The 22,250-nt window shown below is 44.9% G+C and overlaps 1 protein-coding gene across 1 annotated transcript in view; it reads right to left on the reverse strand.

Annotated features, from left to right (window-relative positions):
- LOC106579369 (SH3 and cysteine-rich domain-containing protein 2) overlaps positions 1 to 22,250 on the reverse strand; it is a 42,098-nt gene that overhangs the window by 10,483 nt on the left and 9,365 nt on the right. Inside the window, exons 2-3 of the mRNA XM_014159209.2 lie at positions 3,096 to 3,459; positions 2,512 to 2,606 (exon numbers count right to left, since the gene is read on the reverse strand). Coding sequence (XP_014014684.2) covers positions 2,512 to 2,606; positions 3,096 to 3,459 — 459 coding nt within the window. The remainder of the gene's footprint in view (positions 1 to 2,511; positions 2,607 to 3,095; positions 3,460 to 22,250) is intronic.

The following is a 22,250-nucleotide window of genomic DNA, read 5'->3' on the forward strand; positions in this document are numbered from 1 at the left end:
CATTTGCAATGAACTGTACCTGCACTCTCTTATCATGTCTATCTGTACAGCATCGTTCACACCTCATACCCAATTTCAGCTAGACAAGCACAACAAAGCCTCGGCATTGTCGTTTGACAGAAAACCAACATTCGCCACAGTAATACCCAAGCTGTTGGGATTAAAATAGTCCACAGACGTGTGAGGCAATGAATCACAGATTCTGATTTAGAAATAGGAACAGAATAGAACTCAAAGGTCGATCTGAGTCATTGAAAGTTTTTGACAGAGGGAGCAGTGTTGTGTCGTTGTTTTTTCCTGTACGAGCCCGTCCTAGGTGCAGCATAGCTCTACTTTCATCTTTGTGGCATCAGAGCGTAAAATATATCCATATATCAACAGCTGTCATCAGTGGCTGGATGAGAGCTTATACAGAAAGGAGAAGATAAGGTGTCAGGACCACGCTAATGTGATAAGACACTTTACCCAAGACCTGAAGACTTGTGTTAGCTTCCGAGGTAATGCCTTGGCTTCAGTTCAGTGGGCTAACACAGTCTTGGGATGAGAACCGATAACCTAAAGGATAACCTAGGACCAGGCAGTGTCGTCGACCAAATATTGTCAACCATACTCATGTAAGGTGAACCGTGACGAGTGACCTCACCCAAGGCGGGAAGACTCGCGTTGGCTCCAAGAGCTAATGCCTTGGTTTAGTTTGGCACGCCGACGCGGTCTTGTGGCGATAACTGGTCGATCATTCTCGCTTCTTCCAAATATAACATTTTGGAAACATAAATCATAAGTCATTATATGAGCTGAGTATCCTCTCTGCATTTGATTAGATTAGTCTTATTATAACAGATGCGCCACCGTGAGATTTTGATAAATGAGACGAGAGGTTCCTATTGGCTGTCAAGATGGCCCCAAGGTGCTCAGCAGGGCATGTGGGGAATTGGAGGGGTGACTTTCTACTTTCTCTGGAGTGATCTAAAGTCAATTTAATGCTTATTGCTTCTCTTATTGCTTATCTTGGGGGCCTCCTCGTCCCTGTCCAAATTACAGCTTCACCTCTGATAGGGTAAAATGATGATGAGAACGAGAGGGAGAGAGAGAGAAAGAAAGAGAGAGAGAGAATAGATAACTAAACTAGTTGTGTTCACAAAACTCTTGCTCGATAATCTTGGCCGACGACTTTATTTTATAGTATTTGGTGGTGAAGCTGAGAGGGGTGGAATTACGAACCAAACTTACCTAATCATCCCTTCTCCCCACCCCAATCGGGCCTTTATTATAATTATTGGTCTGGGCTGGGGATTGGGCTAGATTACTAATGCACCTTTGAAGATATTCCCCTGGCTGGATTCAATGTGGCTCCCAGATGTCCAACTGATTAAGATTTTTGGACACTTTTGGACAAACACACAATTGCCCCTCTTTTGACCTCAAATGAGACTGGTGTCCAATCCTGTATTGACACCATCACTCCTAACTCCTAGCCCCTAGGCTAGGAGTTAGTAAGCAATATGGTGGACATTTTCAACGAGCCTATCTGAAGGCAAGGTGAATTACCAGTATAACCATATTTTCCAAACCCTCCCTTTGCTTTTCATAATGTTTGGTCCTTGTTTTTTTTTAAATAAATTGTAATTTACTCTAAAAAAGAAAAACGCTGACGTCACTAAGTTAAATGAATTAAAAGTTTAAAAATGAATTCAAATGAAAATCCCACTCCACAGGGGCCATATTTAATTTGCATACAAAGTGACACCAAAATTCATTAGATACTAATCAGGGGGGGGGGAGCAACACGGGTCTAAACTTATGTACGAGCTACTGTAGCATGTTGCTGCCGTCTCTCCTCCAATATGACTATGCAGCGGACACAAGTTTTGCTGCTGCCGGACATGTCGCGTCCCACGGGAACTGCGAGCACCTCAAACACACCGCATTTCACACTGAATTAGCCACAGCGCCTGGTGCAGGGAGATGTTGATTTTTCCGACTGACTTGAGAAAATCGGATCCATGCAAGAAGAGGGTGAGTGGGGGGGGTGACAGGGGGATGGATGGGGGGAAAAAAACAGGACAGAGCTATCTGCCTCAGCCCTCGCCTCGGCTTTTGTTCCACATATAGAAATTCAGAGTCATTGCGGATCATTTTATTATGGCTCTCACTCATCCTCTTCTTCTCTCTTTTCTTCAGCTGTTTCTCTTTGTCAGGTTGTCAATTCTCTTTCTATTTCTATCCTCTCTTTTCTTTTTTTTTTAGCTCCTCTAGTGGAAAAACGATCATCCTCTTCTAACACGATTGGGACTTTGAGACTACATGCAGCCCCCCCCGCAAGCCCACCTTGTATAGTGAGGGTATTGGGTGCACCATGCCCCCCCCCAAAAAAAAATATATATTTAGACCATAATTGTTGAGGATCAGAAAGCAGTAGATATCTAACTCTAGAACAGTCCACTACTTAGGTTGTAATGGTTGAGTACAAGACAGCTGTGGGGAAATCTGAATCTAGGGCAGTTGACTCACCTTTCCTGTGCAGGGCTGTTGGGACAGCTCAGAGGAGCACCAGAGGTGGGTGCCCAGCTTACAGGCTTTACAGCGCAGACCCTGCTTGGAGTTCCCTGCACAGATGGGAAGCCAGGTTACTACAGTACTGTACTGTACTTTCCTTTACTATACTATACATACCCACAGTAGCCTCAGCTCACACAATACAATCCATTCATCAATCAATCAATCAATCAATCAATCAATCAATCAATCAATCAATCAATCAATCAATCAACTAGAACTAGGTTATAAAATGTCAAAGTGACCCTTTTGATGAGAGATGTTATAGGCAACATGTGTATGGACAGTGTGATTATTAGCCATATCTACTTCAAACTCATCCTCAATCAAAATCCTAACTTGCCATTTGGCCACAAGAGCTCAAACTTTCATGGAAACATTGCACTGATCACATGGGATTGCTAGATTGTGTTGGACGTGCATACTGTCTGTCAGTAGTCTGCCCAAAGATAATAGCTTTTATGTGACATGATCTACCAGAAGATTATTTGCATTTCATGTCACTGCATTAAGGGAATACTGGACCGAAATCGACCTACCCTGGATCACGTGTTTGCATTGCTGGCAGCAGGTGGGCCGGCGGAAGACGTGCTCCTGGAAACAGTGGGTCTTCACTAGCCGGGCCTGGAGCTGGGCTTTGGAGGTCAGGGAGAGGGAGGGACTGAGGGAGGGCGAGTGGGACGAAAGCGAGGGGTTGGGGCTGAGCGAAGGGGAGAGGGAGGGTGAGCGCTCGCAGGTCAGGGGCGTTTCCCCGAAGGGTGGTGGCGAGGAGGTCAGCGGAGGCTCGTGGATGATCCCAGAGGGCAGGCGGACTTCCCCGTTGCTGGGGCGCTGGAAGAAGTTGTCCACACTCTTGCTGCGCATCACTGACTTGAAGGACAAGGAGCGCTTTAGTCGCTGCAGCTGTGGAAAGAGAGGAGTGGAGACATTAGGTTAGCATGGATAGACAAGAGCTGGGGAATGACAAAATCACTGACACTGGTCGTTCAGAATAGCAGGGTGCACTCATTAAGGGCTGAATCGTAACTTGAGACCCATGTACGCATCTAGCAACTCCAGAATTCGAACACAATTTAACAAAGCACTATAACTTCGCTGTCTCCACGTAACGATAACGAAGGTGGTTCGGCGAACCACTCTCGAGTAATGAGTAACCTTGCCAGAGACCAGAAGAATTGTGTTAACTTCCCAAGCTAATGCATATGAGCTTACTGCGCAGCAGGCTAACGTAGTCTTGTGGCACGAGACCTGGGTTTGACCGCAGCCACTCACATCTCCCCAAGATCCCTGGTCATGATCTGTGTTCAAGCCACTGGATCAAAGACATTCATTCCATCCATCCATTCATTCATTCATTTATTCATTCACTCAGTGACGATGAAAACAAAACGACCACAGAATTTGCTAACGGACTCTTAAACAAAAAATCTAAACGTTAACATTTTAGCAGCAGCTAGAAACAGCTCTTCTGACTTGAATAAGGTGACAGGAGTGAGACAGAGGGAAGCGAGACAGAGACCCTGCAGTACCCTCTGATTGCCCTTGTCCTACAACACCACAGTTGGCTTGTTTGGATCAGAATTATAGCAGATCCTGGGAACTCAAGTCAATACCCCTTAAAATTCAGATTTGATTAGTTTATTGACTGGTCTGCTCCTCCGTACTGTGATGTACTGATGCACAACAAGGAACAAACACTAGGTTGATATTTCACTCCTCCGGCCGCCTCACTTTCAGTGGACTTGCCCAGGCATCTTGGCCGCAATATTATGATGCTGCTAATGATATAAGATTATGGGGAGTGGAAGGCAATGAGGTCCTATGGTATAATAATAAGCCACAGATTCCTACATCATTAGAATGGCCTACGGAATGAGAGAGCCCCCCTGCAGGCACACACACACACACACATTTGTTTTACTACCAGTGTGGGGACCAAACTATTAATTCCCATTCAAAATCCTATATTCCCTAACCCCTAATCCTAAATTTAACCCTGAGCCCTTAATTTAACCCTAAATCCTAACTCCTAACCAATGGTACTCCAACCCTGTCCTAACCATAACCCTAACCTTAAACCTAACCCCTAACTCTAACCCTAACTCTAATTCTAACCATAAACCTAATTGTAACCCTAACCCTAAACCTAACCCCTAAGCCTAAAATAACCTTTTCCTTGTGGGTACCGACGAAATGTCTCCAATTTTCCTTGTTTTTTTATATTTTTTTATATAGTAAAACCAAAAGCACACTCACACGCAGCGATAGTCACAAAGATTGAGGTGAAAGTGTTGGGCATACCACTATTAGCTGCCTATCTGACCGGTACGGCTGTTTTTTTATTTTTTATTCTGTGGCGCAGTATAGTTGTGTGTTATGTTTACGCCTTACAGCTTGTGTCTGTGGTGTATAGCTAGCTGTTTGTTATATGCTTTTCGGTGTATTTTGTCTGCAGGTTACAGCTTGTTTGTTTCTGTTTGCACCTGCACTGCAGTAGCCTAAAGATAAAGAAATATGACACAACTGTGTGTGTGTGTGTGTGTATATATCATTATCAAGGCCTTGTATAAGTTGGCGTGTGTGTGTGTGTGTGTGCGCATGCGTGCCTGCATATATTCGTGTCTCCATATGTCTGTGTCACTGAGTGTTTGTAGCTTTCACATCATTTCCCTCTGCACCTGCGGAAGCTTATTGGAGCCTGCGCTCACTCGGAGAAACGGTCATCAATAACGTTGAGTGGGTTCCTCTTTTCCTCCCTTAAGCCATGGCTCCACTGACGCCAATTATCTTGAGTGATGAAAAGAGCACTCTCTCTGTTGACCCATTAGCGAGCACCTCTTGCAAGTGTTTTTCTACCCCGAGCTGCATACAGGCTCATTTTTAATGGGCTTTTATAGGGTTGACTGGTGGTTCATTCAAAATAGTCTATTTGATTTTTTTCTCTTTCCACCACATCGTTTACACATTTGACCTTGTTTTTGTATTTAATGTACTTAATAATAGAAACACTTGAGTAAATGTGGGATAAAAAGTATATTGAAAGCAGGTGCTTCCACACAGGTGTGGTTCCTGAGTTAATTAAGCAATTATTTAAGGCCATTATTTTGGCTACGATGGCTATGTCCACATAGGATGACAATGCCCGCATCCACAGGGCACGATTAGTCACCGAATGGTTTGATGAGCTTGAAAACGATGGAAACCATATGCCATGGCCGTCTCAGTCACCAGTCTCAGATCTCGACCTTGGGTAAGGTATTGAAACACTTAAAAGCCTTCTTAAAGACAACTTCTTCTGTGAAATCTGGAAGATAAATTATAATTACATAATTGTATAAAAAATAATATTCATTATTATATCATTAACAAATATATTTTGCTATACCTATTTCAAAGCTGGAGAGTAAAACCTGCAAGTTTCATCAAATTCTGTAGCGCATCAAATTAATTTCCTGACTTGTGACATAGACTTATGTTCTATCATCTACTTTACACAAAGAACCAGAAATTTCAACCTATTTACAGTGCATTCGGAAAGTATTCAGACCCCTTGACCTTTTCCACATTTTGTTACGTTACAGCCTTATTCTAAAATGTATTAAAGAACATTTTTCCTCAGTCTACACACAATACCCCATAATGACAATGCAAAAACAGGTTTTTAGATTTTTTTCCAAATCTATATATATATAAAAGAAAAAAAATCCCTTATTTACATAAGTATACCTAGCCTTTGCTATGAGACTTGAAATGGAGATCAGGTGCATCCTGTTTCCACTGATCATCTGGAGATGTTTCTACAACTTGTTTGGAGTCCACCTGTGATAAATTCCATTGATTGGACATGATTTGGAAAGGCACATACCTGTGTATATAAGGTCCCACAGTTGACAGTGTATGTCAGAGCAAAAACCAAGCCATGAGGTCGAAAGGAATTGTTCTTGCAGCTCCGAGACAGGATTGTGTCAAGGCACAGATCTGGGGAAGGGTACAAAAACATGTCTGCAGCATTGAAGGTCCCCAAGAACACAGTGGCCTCTATCATTCTAAAATGGAAGAAGTTTGGAACCACCAAGACTCTTCCTAGAGCTAGCCGCCCGGCCAAACTGAGCAATCGGGGGAGAAGGACCTTGGTCATGGAGGTAACCAAGAACCTGATGGTCACTCTGACAGAGCTCCAGAGTTCCTCTGTGGAGATGGGAGAACCTTCCAGTAGGACAACCATCTCTGCAGCACTCCACCAATCCGGCCTTTATGGTAGTGGCCAGACGGAAGCCATTCCTCAGTCAAAGGCACATGACAGCCCGCTTGGGGAGTGCATGAGAAACAAGATTCTCTTGTTGCTGCTGGCACAACCATCTCATGGTCGAGGATGAAAAGCACAGACTGGTCACCTAAATGCCGGAAGACCCGCTTCCCTGTCTCCTGTGGTTCCACGTCGGTTGAGAGTCCTATGGTTTCCCTTCAGCCTAACATCCCGGAAGAGTACCAGGACCTAAAGGACGCATTCTCCAAGACCCGTGCTACTTGTCTCCCTCATCGCCCCTGGGAATGTGCCATTGACCTGTTTCCAGTGCTACACCTCCGCGCAGACGCATCTACCCTCTGTCTGTGGCTGAGACCCAGGCCATGGAGAATTACATTCAAAAGAGGCACTCCAACAGGGTTTCATCCGCACATCCACGTCCCCTGCATCGGCTGGTTTCTTCTTCGTGGCTAAGAAGGATGGAGGATTACGCCCATGTATCGATTACCGAGGACTCAATGACATTACCAAGAAGTATCGGTACCCTCTCCCGTTGGTGCCATCAGCCATCGAGCAGCTCCACTGGGCCCAGTTCTTCACCAAACTGGACCTGCGGAGTGCCTACAATCTCATCCGCATCCGGGAGGGGGATGCGTGGAAGATGGCGTTCAGCACGATGTCTGGTCACTACGAGTATTTGGTTATGCCCTTTGGCTTAGCCAATGCTCCGTCAGTGTTCCAGGCATTCGTCAATGAGGTGTTCAGGGACATGCTCGGATGGCAGGTGATTGTATACATCGATGACATCCGGATCTTCTCGACCAACCTGAAGGATCACATCACCCACGTTCGAGTAGTCCTGGAACGCCTATTGGTCAACCACCTGTTCGTCAAGGCGGAGAAGTGTCAATTCCACCAGAGGGCTATATTCTTCTTGGGTTACCAAATCAGCCCGCAGGGAGTGAGGATGGAGGACACGAAGATAGATGCGGTAAGGTGATGCGGCCAGTCCCAACCACCATCAAGGGGTTACAACGGTTTTTGGCGCTTGCCCATTTCTACCGCCGCTTCATCAGGAACTTCTGCGCTGTCGCCACCCCTCTTACCTCCCTCCTCAAGGGTGGGCCTCACAGGCTGGTGTGGTCTCCAGCAGCCGATGTTTCCTTTCGTCTCCTCAAGGGGCGTTTCACCTCCGCCTTCTTGCTAAAACACCCAGATCCCACGCTACCTTTTGTGGTTGAGGTAGACACATCTGAGGTGGGCGTGGGGGCAGTTTTGTCACAAAGACAGGGTAACTCATTGAAATTGTATCCTTGTGCTTTTTTCTCCAAGAAACTGTCCTCCGCAAAGAGGAATTACAACGTCGGCGATTGGGAGCACCTTGCGGTTAAGTTGGCATTAGAGGAGTGGAAACACTGACTTGAGGGCGCCATGGAACCATTCATCAACCTCACCGACCATCGGCACCTAGAATACATATGGACAGCGAGGAGACTGAATCCGCGCCAAGCCAGGTGGGCCCTTTTCTTCACCAGGTTCGACTTCACGCTGACCTATCGCCCAGGTTCTAAGAACATCAAGGCCGATGCTCTGTCCCGTATCTACAATTCGGGAGATGTTCTTGTCCAGAGGGCACCCATAATCTCATCCTCCCGAGTCGTGGGTCCAGTGGTTTGGGACATAGATGTGGACAACCACCAGGCTCTAGAGAGGGAGCCCGCACCCTGGAATTGTCCTCCCCAGCGCTTCTACGTTCCCACAGGGATAAGGGATCAGCTGCTGACCTGGGCACACACAGCTGTCGTCGCTGGAAGTCCAGGTATTACTCGCACCATCCCCTCCATCGCGGAGAAGTACTGGTGGCCCACCTTGGTGCAGGATGTCACTCGGTATGTCAACTCCGGGTTCCATATGTGCTCAAACCAAGTCCCCCCGGAATGCTCCAGCAGGGAAGCTCCTGCCGCTTCCCATGCCTCAGCAACCTTGGTCACATCTATCCATTGACTTTGTAACCGATCTTCCCTCCTCTGATGGTTTCACCACCATTCTGGTGGTAGTGGATAGATTTTCCAAGTCATGTTGATTAATCCCTCTTCTGAGGCACTCTTCCAGCAGGTCTTCCAGCATTATGGCCTTCCGGAGGACATCGTCTCCGACCGTGGCCCCCAATTTACATCACGAGTTTGGAGGGCCTTCTTGGAGAAGCTCAGGGTCACGGTCAGCCTCACTTCCGGGTATCGGCCTCAGTCCAATGGGCAGGTGAAGAGGATGAACCAGGAGCTGGGGAGGTTCCTGAGGAGTCACTGTCAGGACCAGCAGCGTGAGTGGGCACGATTCCTTCCCTAGGCAGAGTACGCTCAGAACTCCCTACATCACTCCTCCACTGGGTTGACCCCGTTCCAGTGTGTTTTGGATTTCCAGCTGGCCCTGGCCCCATGGATCCCGGTCCAGACCACGGCTCCTGCGGTAGATGAGTGGTTCCGGCACGCAAAGGAGGTGTGGAGTGACGCACATGTGAGACTCAAGCGCACTGTCCATCGTCAGAAGGAACAAACAGGCAGGCCGCCACCACAGTGAGACCCCTGTGTTCCATCCTGGGGACCGCATCTGGCTCTCTACCGGGAAACTCCCACTCCGCCTGCCCTGCAACAAACTGAGCCCCCGGTTTGTGGGGCCGTTCAAGGTTCTCCGGAGGGTCAATGAGGTGATGTACAGGTTACAACTACCCAGTCACTATCGCATATCACCCTCTTTTCATGTCTCCCTTCTCAGGCCGGTGGTTCCTGGTTCCCTAGCTGATACTGTCCCCCACGACACACCTCCACGCCCTGGACATTGAGGGGGGTCCGGCGTACGCTGTCAGATCTCTACTGGACTCCCGATGTCGTGGGGGTCGGCTTCAGTATCTGGTGGACTTGGAGGGGTATGTTCCGGTGGACATTCTGGACCCCAACATCATCTGTGACTTCCACCTTCGCCGCCCGGACCGACCCGCTCCTCGTCCTCGGGGTCATCCCTCTGGTCAGTGTCGTCCTGCGGCTGGAGCTGCGCATCAGAGAGGGGGTACTGTCACATCTTCTCCTGTTCCTCCCCTCCGGCGTACAACGCCGCCAGAATACTAACCACCGGTCCTGGGATTCATCATTACGCACACCTGGCACTCATCATTACGCGCACCTGTTAATCATTATGATTCACACCTGGACTTCATTACCTTGATTTCCTCCGCTTTATATGTCACTCTCCTATGTTTTCTCACCAATTGGTATTATCCTTGTGTACCAGCATATAGCCACATGGAATTGTCTCGTTTCTGGTTGTTGTTGTTTTGTTAAACGTTGAACCTGCTTCCTGACTCACAGCTCCAATATTACACTGAGGGTCCCACACATAGAATGTTGCATAGTTTTGTTCGGTAAAATACATTTATGTTCAAATGTAGGAACTGGGGTCTACAGTTTGACCCCACTACTGTCTCTGACTCCACACCCACCCCGCCCAGAGCATTTAGATGTGAGAAAGTTAGTGTATTAGCTAATGATCCATCATGTATGACATTCCTGGGAGTGTGTCAACTTAAATGTTGTATTACCATAGAATTTTCGTATGTTCTCTATAGTTATGGACTTGAAAATGTATCAATTGACCAATTTGGCAAACTCCTGGCAGATCATGACAAAAACTGCCAACCAGCATTTATATATTTGTACCTGTTTTTTTAAGTATTGTATGACATCACATGTTTTATGTATGTGTTTGCATATGTACAATCATGTTAATTAAACCTTCCCTTCATCCTCTCATTATAGTAGCAAATCTGCATATTTCCGCAGGCCTATGTGAATAACTACCATTATGCACCACTGACAGCACACCTAAGTACCTCAGTCGACACACTTGTGAGTGCATCCCACTGGGCTAATCACTATACAGTAGGTTTGCATTATTCAGCAATCTCAATTTAATTCCACGCCTCTTAGGTTCGGGCTTCATGGATCTCATATCAATATGCAAAGGCCAGGTTAAGTGCCTTGGCTTCTCCCATTGTCCCGAACTGCCGCAGTGGGTGCCAGCTGTGAACAGAAGGGCCCTGTGACAGGTTTGGGTCTCATGGGTGTTTTTCACACCTTACACCATTAGTACTACCAAAGTGACTGCATGAAGCATCTGACTCATAACTGTTCTATTCGCCACTCACACATCAGGGGCTGAAAGGTGTGTGTGTGTGGTGGTAGGGGTGTGTATGTGTCTGTGCGTGTGTGTGTGTGTGTGTGTACGCGGGGGGAGTGACTGTGTGTGTATAGTGTGAGACTGTGCGTGTATATGTGTGACCTTTTTGGTGTGTGGTTAGGCCTGTGTAAGTGTGAGACTGTTTGTGTGTGTATGTGTGTGTGTGTGTGTGTGTGTGTATTTGACTGTGTGTGTGGGTGTTTGTGTTTGTGAGTAGCCTATTTACATGCGAGGAGGGCAAATGGCGACTTCCCAAATGTGCTCCTCTGCTCCTTGTCTCTTACCACATGTCTCCCTGAATTTGAAAGGAACAAAAGCAGACCCTTGGGGGACGCCAACCCTCTTCAATTGCAGCAGTCTCTCCCTCATGTGCTGTTGCATCAATTCATAGTTCCAAAAAACACAGACCCCCCCCCCTCTCTCTGAACAACTGGCTGCTCAATTAGTGTAAAAGAGAGAAAGAGGGAGCAATAGAGGAAGGACCGTGTGAGAGTGAGACAGGGATAGAAAAAAGAGAGAAATAGCGATAGCAGGACAGAGTGTGTGTGTGTGTGTGTGTGTGTGAGAGAGAGAGAGAGAGAGGGGGGGGAGGGAGAGAGAGAGAGAAACCCTTGCTTTTGAAATCCCAAACAATGCACAGAGCCTTTTTTCCTCCCTCTGACAGACAGATAGACAGATGGTAAAGACAGAGGCAGTGAAGACATTGTGGCCTTGTTCTTCTTCAGCTGTTTGAAGATGAGCAGTCCACAGAGGGTTGTTTGGCGGCGAGCTAAAAATAACGTGTTGTGAGATGCATAGATAAATTAATGATTAGGGTTACGGAGGCGTTCACACGGCATGCCTTGGAATAACGGTAAGGTATCGAGCACAAAAAAACGACCTGCTTCTGTTAGGCCTTCAGTACACATTAGATTTACTGTCGACTTCCTGTTTCTCACACTACTTAGTTCAACTGTTGTACCCCAAAATATAAGTTTGTTTTTCTCCTTTGTTTTTTAAACAAAACAATTGTAAACAAACACTGTATGGCCTCAAAACATGGTTAAACTATCATTTTGATAACATGGACGGTCAGTCCAGGGCTGCGTTCAGTTCGAAAAAACGTACTGGAACGTTCAATTCAACAGAAACAGTGATGTACTGAATGACCAGCTGAAAGACGGGGAGGGGTTGGGTTGTGGAACACTGTTAGCATGGCCGCTGCCCTTTAAATGCGTCACTCCACCAAACGGATCAAAAATACCTCAAAAGTCTGTTCCAGAGTGTACAAGAACATTTTGGGGAAGCATGTAGTTGAGTACAAACCGTTCTGCAATGTAGCAAACATTCAATCGAACTGAATGCACCCCTTGTATCCATAGCTCTATCCATGAATTTGAGAGTGGGTACATTTCTCTAGCCCCATCTCTCAGCTTTTTGCCAAAACAGCTTGGTTTCTTGCAACCTAGTTGCTTCTTGATTGATTCCTGAAACAGCCCCAGCAACTAATAAGCAACTTATCTGCAACTTGGTTGCATGCAGTTGCAAAAATGTCAACTTTGTGCAATTAGTTGCAAGCTGGCCCTTGGATGTACACAGAGAGCTAATATTAATCATATGCATGTCAATCTCTCCTGACTCAAAGTGGAGGAGAGATTGACTTAATCACTACTTGTATTTATGAGCGGTATTGACATGTTGAGTGGACCGAGCTGTCTGTTTGAGCTGCTGGAGCACAGCTCGGACACACATGCATACCCCACAAGACATGCCACAAGAGGTCTCTTCATAGTACCCAAGTCCAGAACAGACGATGGGAGGCGCACTGTACTACATAGAGCCATGACCACATGGAACTCTATTCCACATCATGTAACTGATGCAAGCAGTAAAATTTGCTTTAAAAAACAGATGAAAATACACCTTATGGAACAGCAGGGACTGTGAAGCAACCCAAACATAGGCACAGACACATGCATACACACACGATAACATACGTACTATACACACACGTACACATGGATTTAGTACTGTAGATATGTGGTAGTGGTGGAGTAGGGGCCTGAGGTCACACAGCGTGTTGTAAAATCAGTGAATGTATTGTAATGTTTTAAAAACTGTATAAACTGCCTTAATTCTGCTGGACCCCAGGAAGAGTAGCTGCTGGGGATCCTTAATAAATACAAATACAAAGCAACTGCCAATCAAAACAAATGCTGTTGTCACATGATCCATTCGAAGGTTCAGAACTCCGACCGAGTTGTCATGTCAACACAGCTGTCAGTGCTGCGGGAACCACGATGATTGATAGAATTGTTAATAGAATGGCTAGTAAAGGTTTATGTACATGGTTTGGCAGTCAATAAATGTCATGTTCAAAGTGAACCTAAACCTCTCACTGACCAGTTTCAACTTAAATTATTCACCATGAACTAGCTTAATTAGTTGCTAGCTTGGATAGCTCATTGCTAGCTAGCTGTGTTGGTGTTTGCAATGTCATTTTGGCTAGCTAGCATTGTGTTCATATCCATGCTGTTACAATAACCAAATGGTTGGAAAAACAAATCATTTGTGAAACCATTATGTAATGCAGCAGATGACATGGGGTATAGAATTCTCAAACAATAGGACAGAAGCTGCTTCAATTTGATTCTCTGTTGCATGCAATTCTAATCGCGTTTGAGTTGCTTTATGTAACAGCAAAGTCAGGGGCGAAAATCTGATATCAACTTTGGAGGGGACAATTACATTACATTTTTTCAAGAGCAATTCCTGAGGGGGACACCAAAAGTAGTGCTGTAACACATAGCCTACATTGTAATATGGTAAATGTATATTGAGGAACCAAAGAAATAAGGTGTTTGCCGTACTCCTAACTACCGGTACCCAAAACTACACAACTAATCACAACAGCAATACCATTGCCTTTAACAAATCTTAGTTCAGTCACCAGTTTAAGTTGAGAGTGGGGGTATCCATGGCATTTTCCAATTATGTTCCTATTTTACAAGTTAAAAAAATTGAGAACCTTTCATAATGTTGCCAAACAAAGACTCAACAAACTTACCTGAGACTCCCTGTCTCTGCCAGTCTGTCCCTGCATATCTGTCCCCAACTCTGCTGTCTGTGTGCCATCTGTTGCCTGCTCTGCCTAATGACATCATTGTGAAACATTTCCATTAGAATTTCATTTCTTTCTTATGAACATTTTATCAACTAGTCTTTGAGATATTAGGCTACTAGGGTTCTTACTTTGCGTTTTGGTGTACTGACAAATACTCTGATGTCCGTCTTTTATTTTTCTGCCCTTTTTCTACCTGGCTGGCTGGCTACACACACACACAGTGTGTAGGTTATTTACAGTAGGAGATGGGCTTCTATCATCTTATCTTTTATCATTCTATTTGGGCTTCGATCTAAAAGGTAGCTAGCAAATGTGAAACGGATTAAAATGACAAGAGTTGACAGCTGTATGAGTTCACCATTTACACAACATATGCTGCAACCTTTTGTAATTTTAATAGTTTGTTTCATATTGGCTGGCTTCCAACAATAGCTGAATTTGCAAAGCTAGCGAGCACCAATTCCGTTTCAGTGGTGTTTGCTATAATCTTTGCTACCCGGGTTAAATAAAAGTGAAATAAAATAAATAAATAAAAGTTCCCTTGCGACAATTTAGCTTTTGCAACGAGACCATTAAATATATTTAAGACAATGGTAGAAGAGAGTGTAGTTCTGTTCAGTTTGGACTCCAGTTTATCGCTAACCTTATCACAGGGACTTTGAAGCACTAACTTACATCATCTGCATGCCGATCTTGGAATAAATTGACGATAGCAAAGATTCCATCTTTGACGAGGCCACATAAATGGAGTAGGTACAAGCTAGCTTAATAGTTAATATTTGCGCGCTAGCTCTGCATATTCAGCTAGTGTGTGTGCGCGATTGACTGGATTAACCTCACGTCAGTTACGTTCATTGAGTGCCTTTCAGACAGTGGATACGACCCCTCTGTTACCTTGCCAACTAAGGAACTGGCAGTGGATCAAACCATTGTGAGACAAAGGGTGGGGGGGTCGCAATCTTTTGAAACTTAAGAACGCGCTATTAAGTGTCTATAATCAGCACAATTGCTTTCATTGCGTATTATTAATATTATTTAAATTACATAGTTATGTTTCAGTGATATATTGGGGGGGACAAATCATATTTTTCCCAGGATGGGGGGGTCGTGTCCCCCCCGTCCCCCCCCCCCCCCCGGGATTTCCGCCCCTGAGCAAAGTTGCTTGAGATGATGATGTCACTTGCAACCTGCAACTAAAATGTTGCTTTGTGTAACTCCAGCCTTATTGTGCAAACTGCATATTGCCCCTTTAAGTACACTCAACTTATTACACTGAGTTGACTAAACTTTTCATCCTAAAAGTACAGAGAACTAAGCCATAGTCCTGTCAGCAAATTTAAAACATTTAAATATATTTAAGTTAGGACGCTTGACAGTATTTACAATGCACCAAGAAACAAAAAACATGGTAAAAGAAGTGCCAACAGTAGGGGAGATAATTGTCAAATGATGTGTTTTGCAAATGTATGTTTTATACAAGAGCTAAGGGTGAAGATATCATTGCAAGAGAAGTGAAAGAAATCAATGGCCACCCACTGTCAGTTTAATCAGTTTCTCTCAGGCCTCACTTTTAGCTTTGCGCATAAACGGTCTGGCTTTTCTGGGGGTGGTAGGTATTTTTAGCCTTATTTAGCCTATTTTAGCCTAACTAGCCAACACTCCACGTGCTTGAGTGATTTGGTCTGAGTGTATGTATGTGTGAAGAGGAGCTAGCTATATGTAGCATCTCTAAATCCTGCCTAAGCAGCTTTAGCAATTAGCATGAGGTGGTAGATGTCTGTACACGTCGTCATTGGGCTAGCATAGCTACTCATTAGGGCTGGGGAATTTCCAGGGACCTCACGATACGATATTATCACGATACTTAGGTGCCGACACGATACGTACTGTGATTCTCGTGACTCTCGCTATTCTATATGTATTGCTATTTGATACTGTGATTTTATTGCGATTCGATGTTCCAAACATATTGCTCACCATATGTCTGCTGCAGCGGGACAAGAGAGAACCACGAGAAAACTAGTTTTGATCAGTCAGGGAAATAAAAGTGCTGAAAACAAAATTCGCTCCCTATTTAAAAAGAAGTTTAGGGAAAAATCTATGAAGGAAAAAAACTGGCGTTTTTTGGTGCAGGTACAAACAACTAGTGCAAAAATAATATTATGATAGTCAAACTGATACGATGCGAGATATCATCAAAAAGATAGGTATAGATATGTAGCTGTATCTGTTCTTGCCGCCATCGCTACTACTCATGTCCCCTTTCATTGTTAGTACATTGCAGGGGAGTTGGCGTATAAGGGCAGCACAGCATTTGTTTATGGACGTATTTCCTGTCATTATCAGGTATGGCATGTGTATTTTTTTTTTTATATATTTTGACTATTTTACTGACTGTTAGCTTTCGCAAATGCACTGTCGTTGAGAAGGTTGGCTAGCCTCGCAGGCTATACTCTACATTTCTATTTCATACTGTACATTGCATTAACCTTATATTGTACTGTTATGTGAAATGAGATTTATTGTATAAATCAAATCAAATTTTATTTGCCACTTGCGCCCGAATACAGCAGTGAAATGCTTACTTACAAGCCCTTAAGCCCTTAACCAACAATGCAGTTTTAAGAAAAATACCTTAAAAAATAAGAAATAAAAGTAACAAATAATTAAAGAGCAGCAATAAAATAACAATAGCGAGACTATACACAGGGGGGTACCGGTACAGAGTCAATGTGTGTGGGCACCGGTTAGTCGAGGTAATATGTACATGTAGGTAGAGTTATTAAAGTGACTATGCATAAATAATAACCTAGAGGTTCAGCAGCATAAAGGAGGAGGAGGAGAGGAGGGGGCAGTGCATATTGTCTGGGTAGCCATTTGATTAGATGTTGAGGAGTCTTATGGCTTGGGGCTTTTTATTTTTAACCTTTATTTAACTAGGCAAGTCAGTTAAGAACAAATTGTTATTTACAATGACGGCCTACCAGTCGCCTCCTGCACTGAGATGCAGTGCCTTAGACCGCTGCGCCACTCGGGAGCCCTGGGGGTAGAAGCTGTCTAGAAGCCTCTTGGACCTAGACTTGGCACTTCGGTACGGCTTGCCGTGCGGTAGCAGAGAGAACAGTCTATGACTAGGGTGGCTATAGGCCTTCCTCTGACACCGCCTGGTATAGAGGTCCTGGATGGCAGGAAGCTTGGCCCCTGTGATGTACTGGGCCGTACGCACTACCCTCTGTAGTGCCTTGAAGTTGGAGGCCAAGCAGTTGCCATACCAGGCAGTGATGCAACCCATCAGGATGCTCTCGATGGTGCAGCTGTAGAACCTTTTGAGGATCTGAGGACCCATGCCAAATCTTTTCAGTCTCCTGAGGGGAAATAGGTTTTGTCGTGTCCTCTTCACGACTGTCTTGGTGTGGAAGAGAGGAGTGGAAGAGAGGAGTTGACGTATAAGGGCTTTACAGCATTTGTTTATAGAAGTTTTTCCTGTCATTATCAGAGAAAAAAAGATCAACACCAACCCTGATCTTATGGTTATATGTAAGCCAATCAAAACACAACACAGATGCAATCTACGGCGGTCACACTGAGGCTTTGTGAGACTGATGGTTGGGTTAAGAAATATTTTGTATGGACAACCTGCCACACACACACACACACACACACACACACACACACACACACACACACACACACACACACACACACACACACACACACACACACACACACACACCTTAAGGTTTTTGGCTGTTTACGCTTTCCTGACTCTCAAAAAACACATATTTAATAAGAATAGTGATTGGGGCGGCAGGGTAGCCTAGTGGTTAGTGTTGAGCTAGTAACCGAAAGGTTGCAAGTTAAAATCCCCGAGCCGACAAGGTACAAATCTGTCATTCTGCCCCTGAACAAGGCAGTTAACCCACTGTTCCTAGTCCGTCATTGAAAATAAGAATTTGTTCTTAACTGACTTGCCTAGTTAAATACAATTAAATCAAATCAAATGTTATTGGTCACATACACATGGTTAGCAGATGTTATTGCGAGTGTAGCGAAATGCTTGCGCTTCTAGTTCCGACAGTGCAGCAATATCTAACAATTCCGCAACAACTACCTAATACACACAAATCTAAGTACCGTAAATTCCGGACTATAAGCCGCAACTTTTTTCCCAGGCTTTGAACCTCGCGGCTTAAACAATAACGCGGCTAATATATGGATTTTTCCCGCTTTCAATTTTGTTTTCTCCAAAAAAAACACATTCTGTGACGTGCTCAGTTTTTTGGCGGCATGAAGCTTTCATTAGACCAATGAAATTGACGAACGGGTTAAGGTCAAACAACTTTTTTGTTTACTGTTTAGATTAAATTGAGCGCTCTCAAACTTCCCATCATTCTGATTACGGTAGTCATTTTGTCACCCTCATCATGGCAAAGACACGGAGAAATGCATATGATGCTGCTTTCAAGTTGAAGGCGATTGATCTGGCTGTTGGAAAAGGAAATAGAGCTGCTGCACGGGAGCTTGGGCTTAATGAGTCGATGATAAGACGTTGGAAACAGCAGCGTGAGGAATTTACTCAGTGCAAAAAGACAACTGAAGCTTTCTGCTAATTTTTTATTTTTTGTTACAAGCCGTGTTTCGTTAAAGCCTATTTATTTTTGTTACAAGCCGTGTTTCGTTAAAGCCTATTTATTTTTGTTACAAGCCGTGTTTCGTTAAAGCCTGTGTAAAGTTCATTTTCTTCAATGTACCGGTAGGCACCTGCGGCGTATAGACATGTGCGGCTTATTTATGATCAAAATAAAGAAAAAAAATTAAATTCAGTGGGTGCGGCTTATATTCAGGTGCGCTTAATAGTCCGGAAATTATGGTAAAGGAATGGAATAAGAATATATACATTGAAATATATGATCAGCATACATCGTTAGTCACATTGTTACTCTTTTTACCCTCATGATCACAGCATCATCAGCTCTAGTGTCCTGAAAGGGATAGTTACACCCAAATGAAAGTTTTGGGGACATAAAGTGTCGAAAAATGCCTTATATCAAGGATATTGACTTGCAAAAAAAGGTTGTCCAGCTAAACAAAATCAAAGCATGAATTGCTGTCTTACTCTTACCTTGTCGATGGACTGCTTAGAGGGTAAGAAAACATATATGGTAGTTTGTCATTTGGGTGAACTATCCATTTGAATAAGATTCCATTATACACTGCTCTAAAAAATAAAGGGAACACTTAAACAACACAATGTAACTCCAAGTCAATCACACTTCTGTGAAATCAAACTGTCCACTTAGGAAGCAACACTGATTGACAATACATTTCACATGCTGTTGTGCAAATGGAATAGACAACAGGTGTAAATTATAGGCAATTAGCAAGACACCCCCAATAAAGGAGTGGTTCTGCAGGTGGGGACCACAGACCACTTCTCAGTTCCTATGCTTCCTGGCTGATGTTTTGGTCACTTTTGAATGCTGGCGGTGCTTTCACTCTAGTGGTAGCATGAGACGGAGTCTACAACCCTCACAAGTGGCTCAGGTAGTGCAGCTCATCCAGGATGGCACATCAATGCGAGCTGTGGCAAGAAGGTTTGCTGTGTCTGTCAGCGTAGTGTCCAGAGCATGGTGGCGCTACCAGGAGACAGGCCAGTACATCAGGAGACGTGGAGGAGGCCGTAGGAGGGCAACAACCCAGCAGCAGGACCGCTACCTCCGCCTTTGTGCAAGGAGGAGCAGGAGGAGCACTGCCAGAGCCCTGCAAAATGACCTCCAGCAGGCCACAAATGTGCATGTGTCTGCTCAAATGGTCAGAAACAGACTACATGAGGGTGGTATGAGGGCCCGACATCCACAGGTGGGGGTTGTGCTTACAGCCCAACACCGTGCAGGACGTTTGGCATTTGCCAGAGAACACCAAGATTGGCAAATTCGCCACTGGCGCCCTGTGCTCTTCACAGATGAAAGCAGGTTCACACTGAGCACGTGACAGAGTCTGGAGACGCCGTGGAGAACGTTCTGCTGCCTGCAACATCCTCCAGCATGACCGGTTTGGCTGTGGGTCAGTCATGGTGTGGGGTGGCATTTCTTTGGGGGCCGCACAGCCCTCCATGTGCTCGCCAGAGGTAGCCTGACTGCCATTAGGTACCGAGATGAGATCCTCAGACCCCTTGTGAGACCATATGCTGGTGCGGTTGGCCCTGGGTTCCTCCTAATGCAAGACAATGCTAGACCTCATGTGGCTGGAGTGTGTCAGCAGTTCCTGCAAGAGGAAGGCATTGATGCTATGGACTGGCCCGCCCATTCCCCAGACCTGAATCCAATTGAGCACATCTGGGACATCATGTCTCGCTCCATCCACCAACGCCATGTTGCACCACAGACTGTCCAGGAGTTGGCGGATGCTTTAGTCCAGGTCTGGGAGGAGATCCCTCAGGAGACCATCCGCCACCTCATCAGGAGCATGCCCAGGCGTTGTAGGGAGGTCATACAGGCACGTGGAGGCCACACACACTACTGAGCCTCATTTTGACTTGTTTTAAGGACATTACATCAAAGTTGGATCAGCGTTAGTGTGGTTTTCCACTTTAATTTTGAGTGTGACTCCAAATCCAGACCTCCATGGGTTGATAAATTGGATTTCCATTGATTATTTTTGTGTGATTTTGTTGTCAGCACATTCAACTATGTAAAGAAAAAAGTATTTGATAAGATTATTTCATTCATTCAGATCTAGTATGTGTTATTTTAGTGTTCCCTTTATTTTTTTGAGCAGTATATATTCTTAAAGCAGACTATTAATAGGTTATCTTGATAATGTTATGCTATGCAGATACATAGTACACCTTAATCCAGAGCAAACTCTTCGCAATTACTATCCCATGTCTCGGGAAGGCCTTGATTTCTTAAATATTCCAAATATCATCAGGGGTGTGAGCGTGTGAGTGTGTGCGTGTGTGCGTGTGTGTGTGCGTGCGTGTGCGTGTGTGTGCGTGCGTGTGTGCGTGCGTGCGTGTGTGTGCGTGCGTGCGTGTGTGTGTGCATGTGGTAATCCCTAATGACATCAATATGAATATATGAAGAATATAATTGCAACAGTAAAAGGTCATCAGTGTCAGCACTCTCTTGTTCTCTTGTTCTCCAACTGTGACTTTTCTGGGTCAGCACTTTGTGGGGCTCAATCAAGGGTATTAGAAGGATCATCATTCAGAGTGTTATAAATGATCAGATCGTGGCACTGGGTTGGTCTAGCTAATGGTTAGCGTTGCCTCCTCCTTCATCCTTCTGTATTCTCTTGTCGCTTTTCCATCTCTTTCTCTCTCTCGCTCTCTCTCTCTTTCTCTCAATCTTTCTTTCTCTTTCTACCCTTGCTCTCTCTCTACATCTCTCTCTCTCTCCACCTATGCTTTCTCTCTCTCTCTCTCTCTCTCTCTCCATCTCGCTTTCTCTTTTCCTTTCTCTCTCTAACCTTGCTTTCTCTCTCTCCCCCCATCTGTTCTCTGTACAGACAACATTTTTATTTAAAAGTCAGCAGGTCACTCAGTTTGGCAAGCTGTGTGTGTGTAAACAAACACGGACGCACGCACTCTCACAAACACTTGCCCAAACTAAAGTTAGCACACAAATATATACAGTCATGCTTACACACACACACACACACACACACACACACACACACACACACACACACACACACACACACACACACACACACACACACACACACACAACACACACACATGCAAATACACACACATTTGCTATGATTGCTATGATTGCCTCCATAGTAGTATAATGTGCTGTGAATGATGTAACCTTTACACTGTGGAATGACTGTTTGTGGAGGCACAGTCAAGAAACCAAAACACAGATGACACATCTCTCTCACTTCCTTGCTCTCTTCTTTCACTCTTGCTTGTGTTCTATCACTTCCATCTCTCTCTAGGCTTCACTCTCCTCTCTCTGTCCTATCTCTATTTTTGTCCCTCTTGCTTCCTTGCTATTTTTTCCAGCACTCTATCCCCCCGTCTTGGCACGGGCACTGCCCCTGGCACGCTACCCTGCCCGTAATCACACCTCTAACCTGCCAAGCGCTCATCCAGCCATCACCACC

This window comes from Salmo salar, chromosome ssa19, assembly GCF_905237065.1.
Source record: "Salmo salar chromosome ssa19, Ssal_v3.1, whole genome shotgun sequence".
NCBI classification, from domain to species: Eukaryota; Metazoa; Chordata; class Actinopteri; order Salmoniformes; family Salmonidae; genus Salmo; species Salmo salar.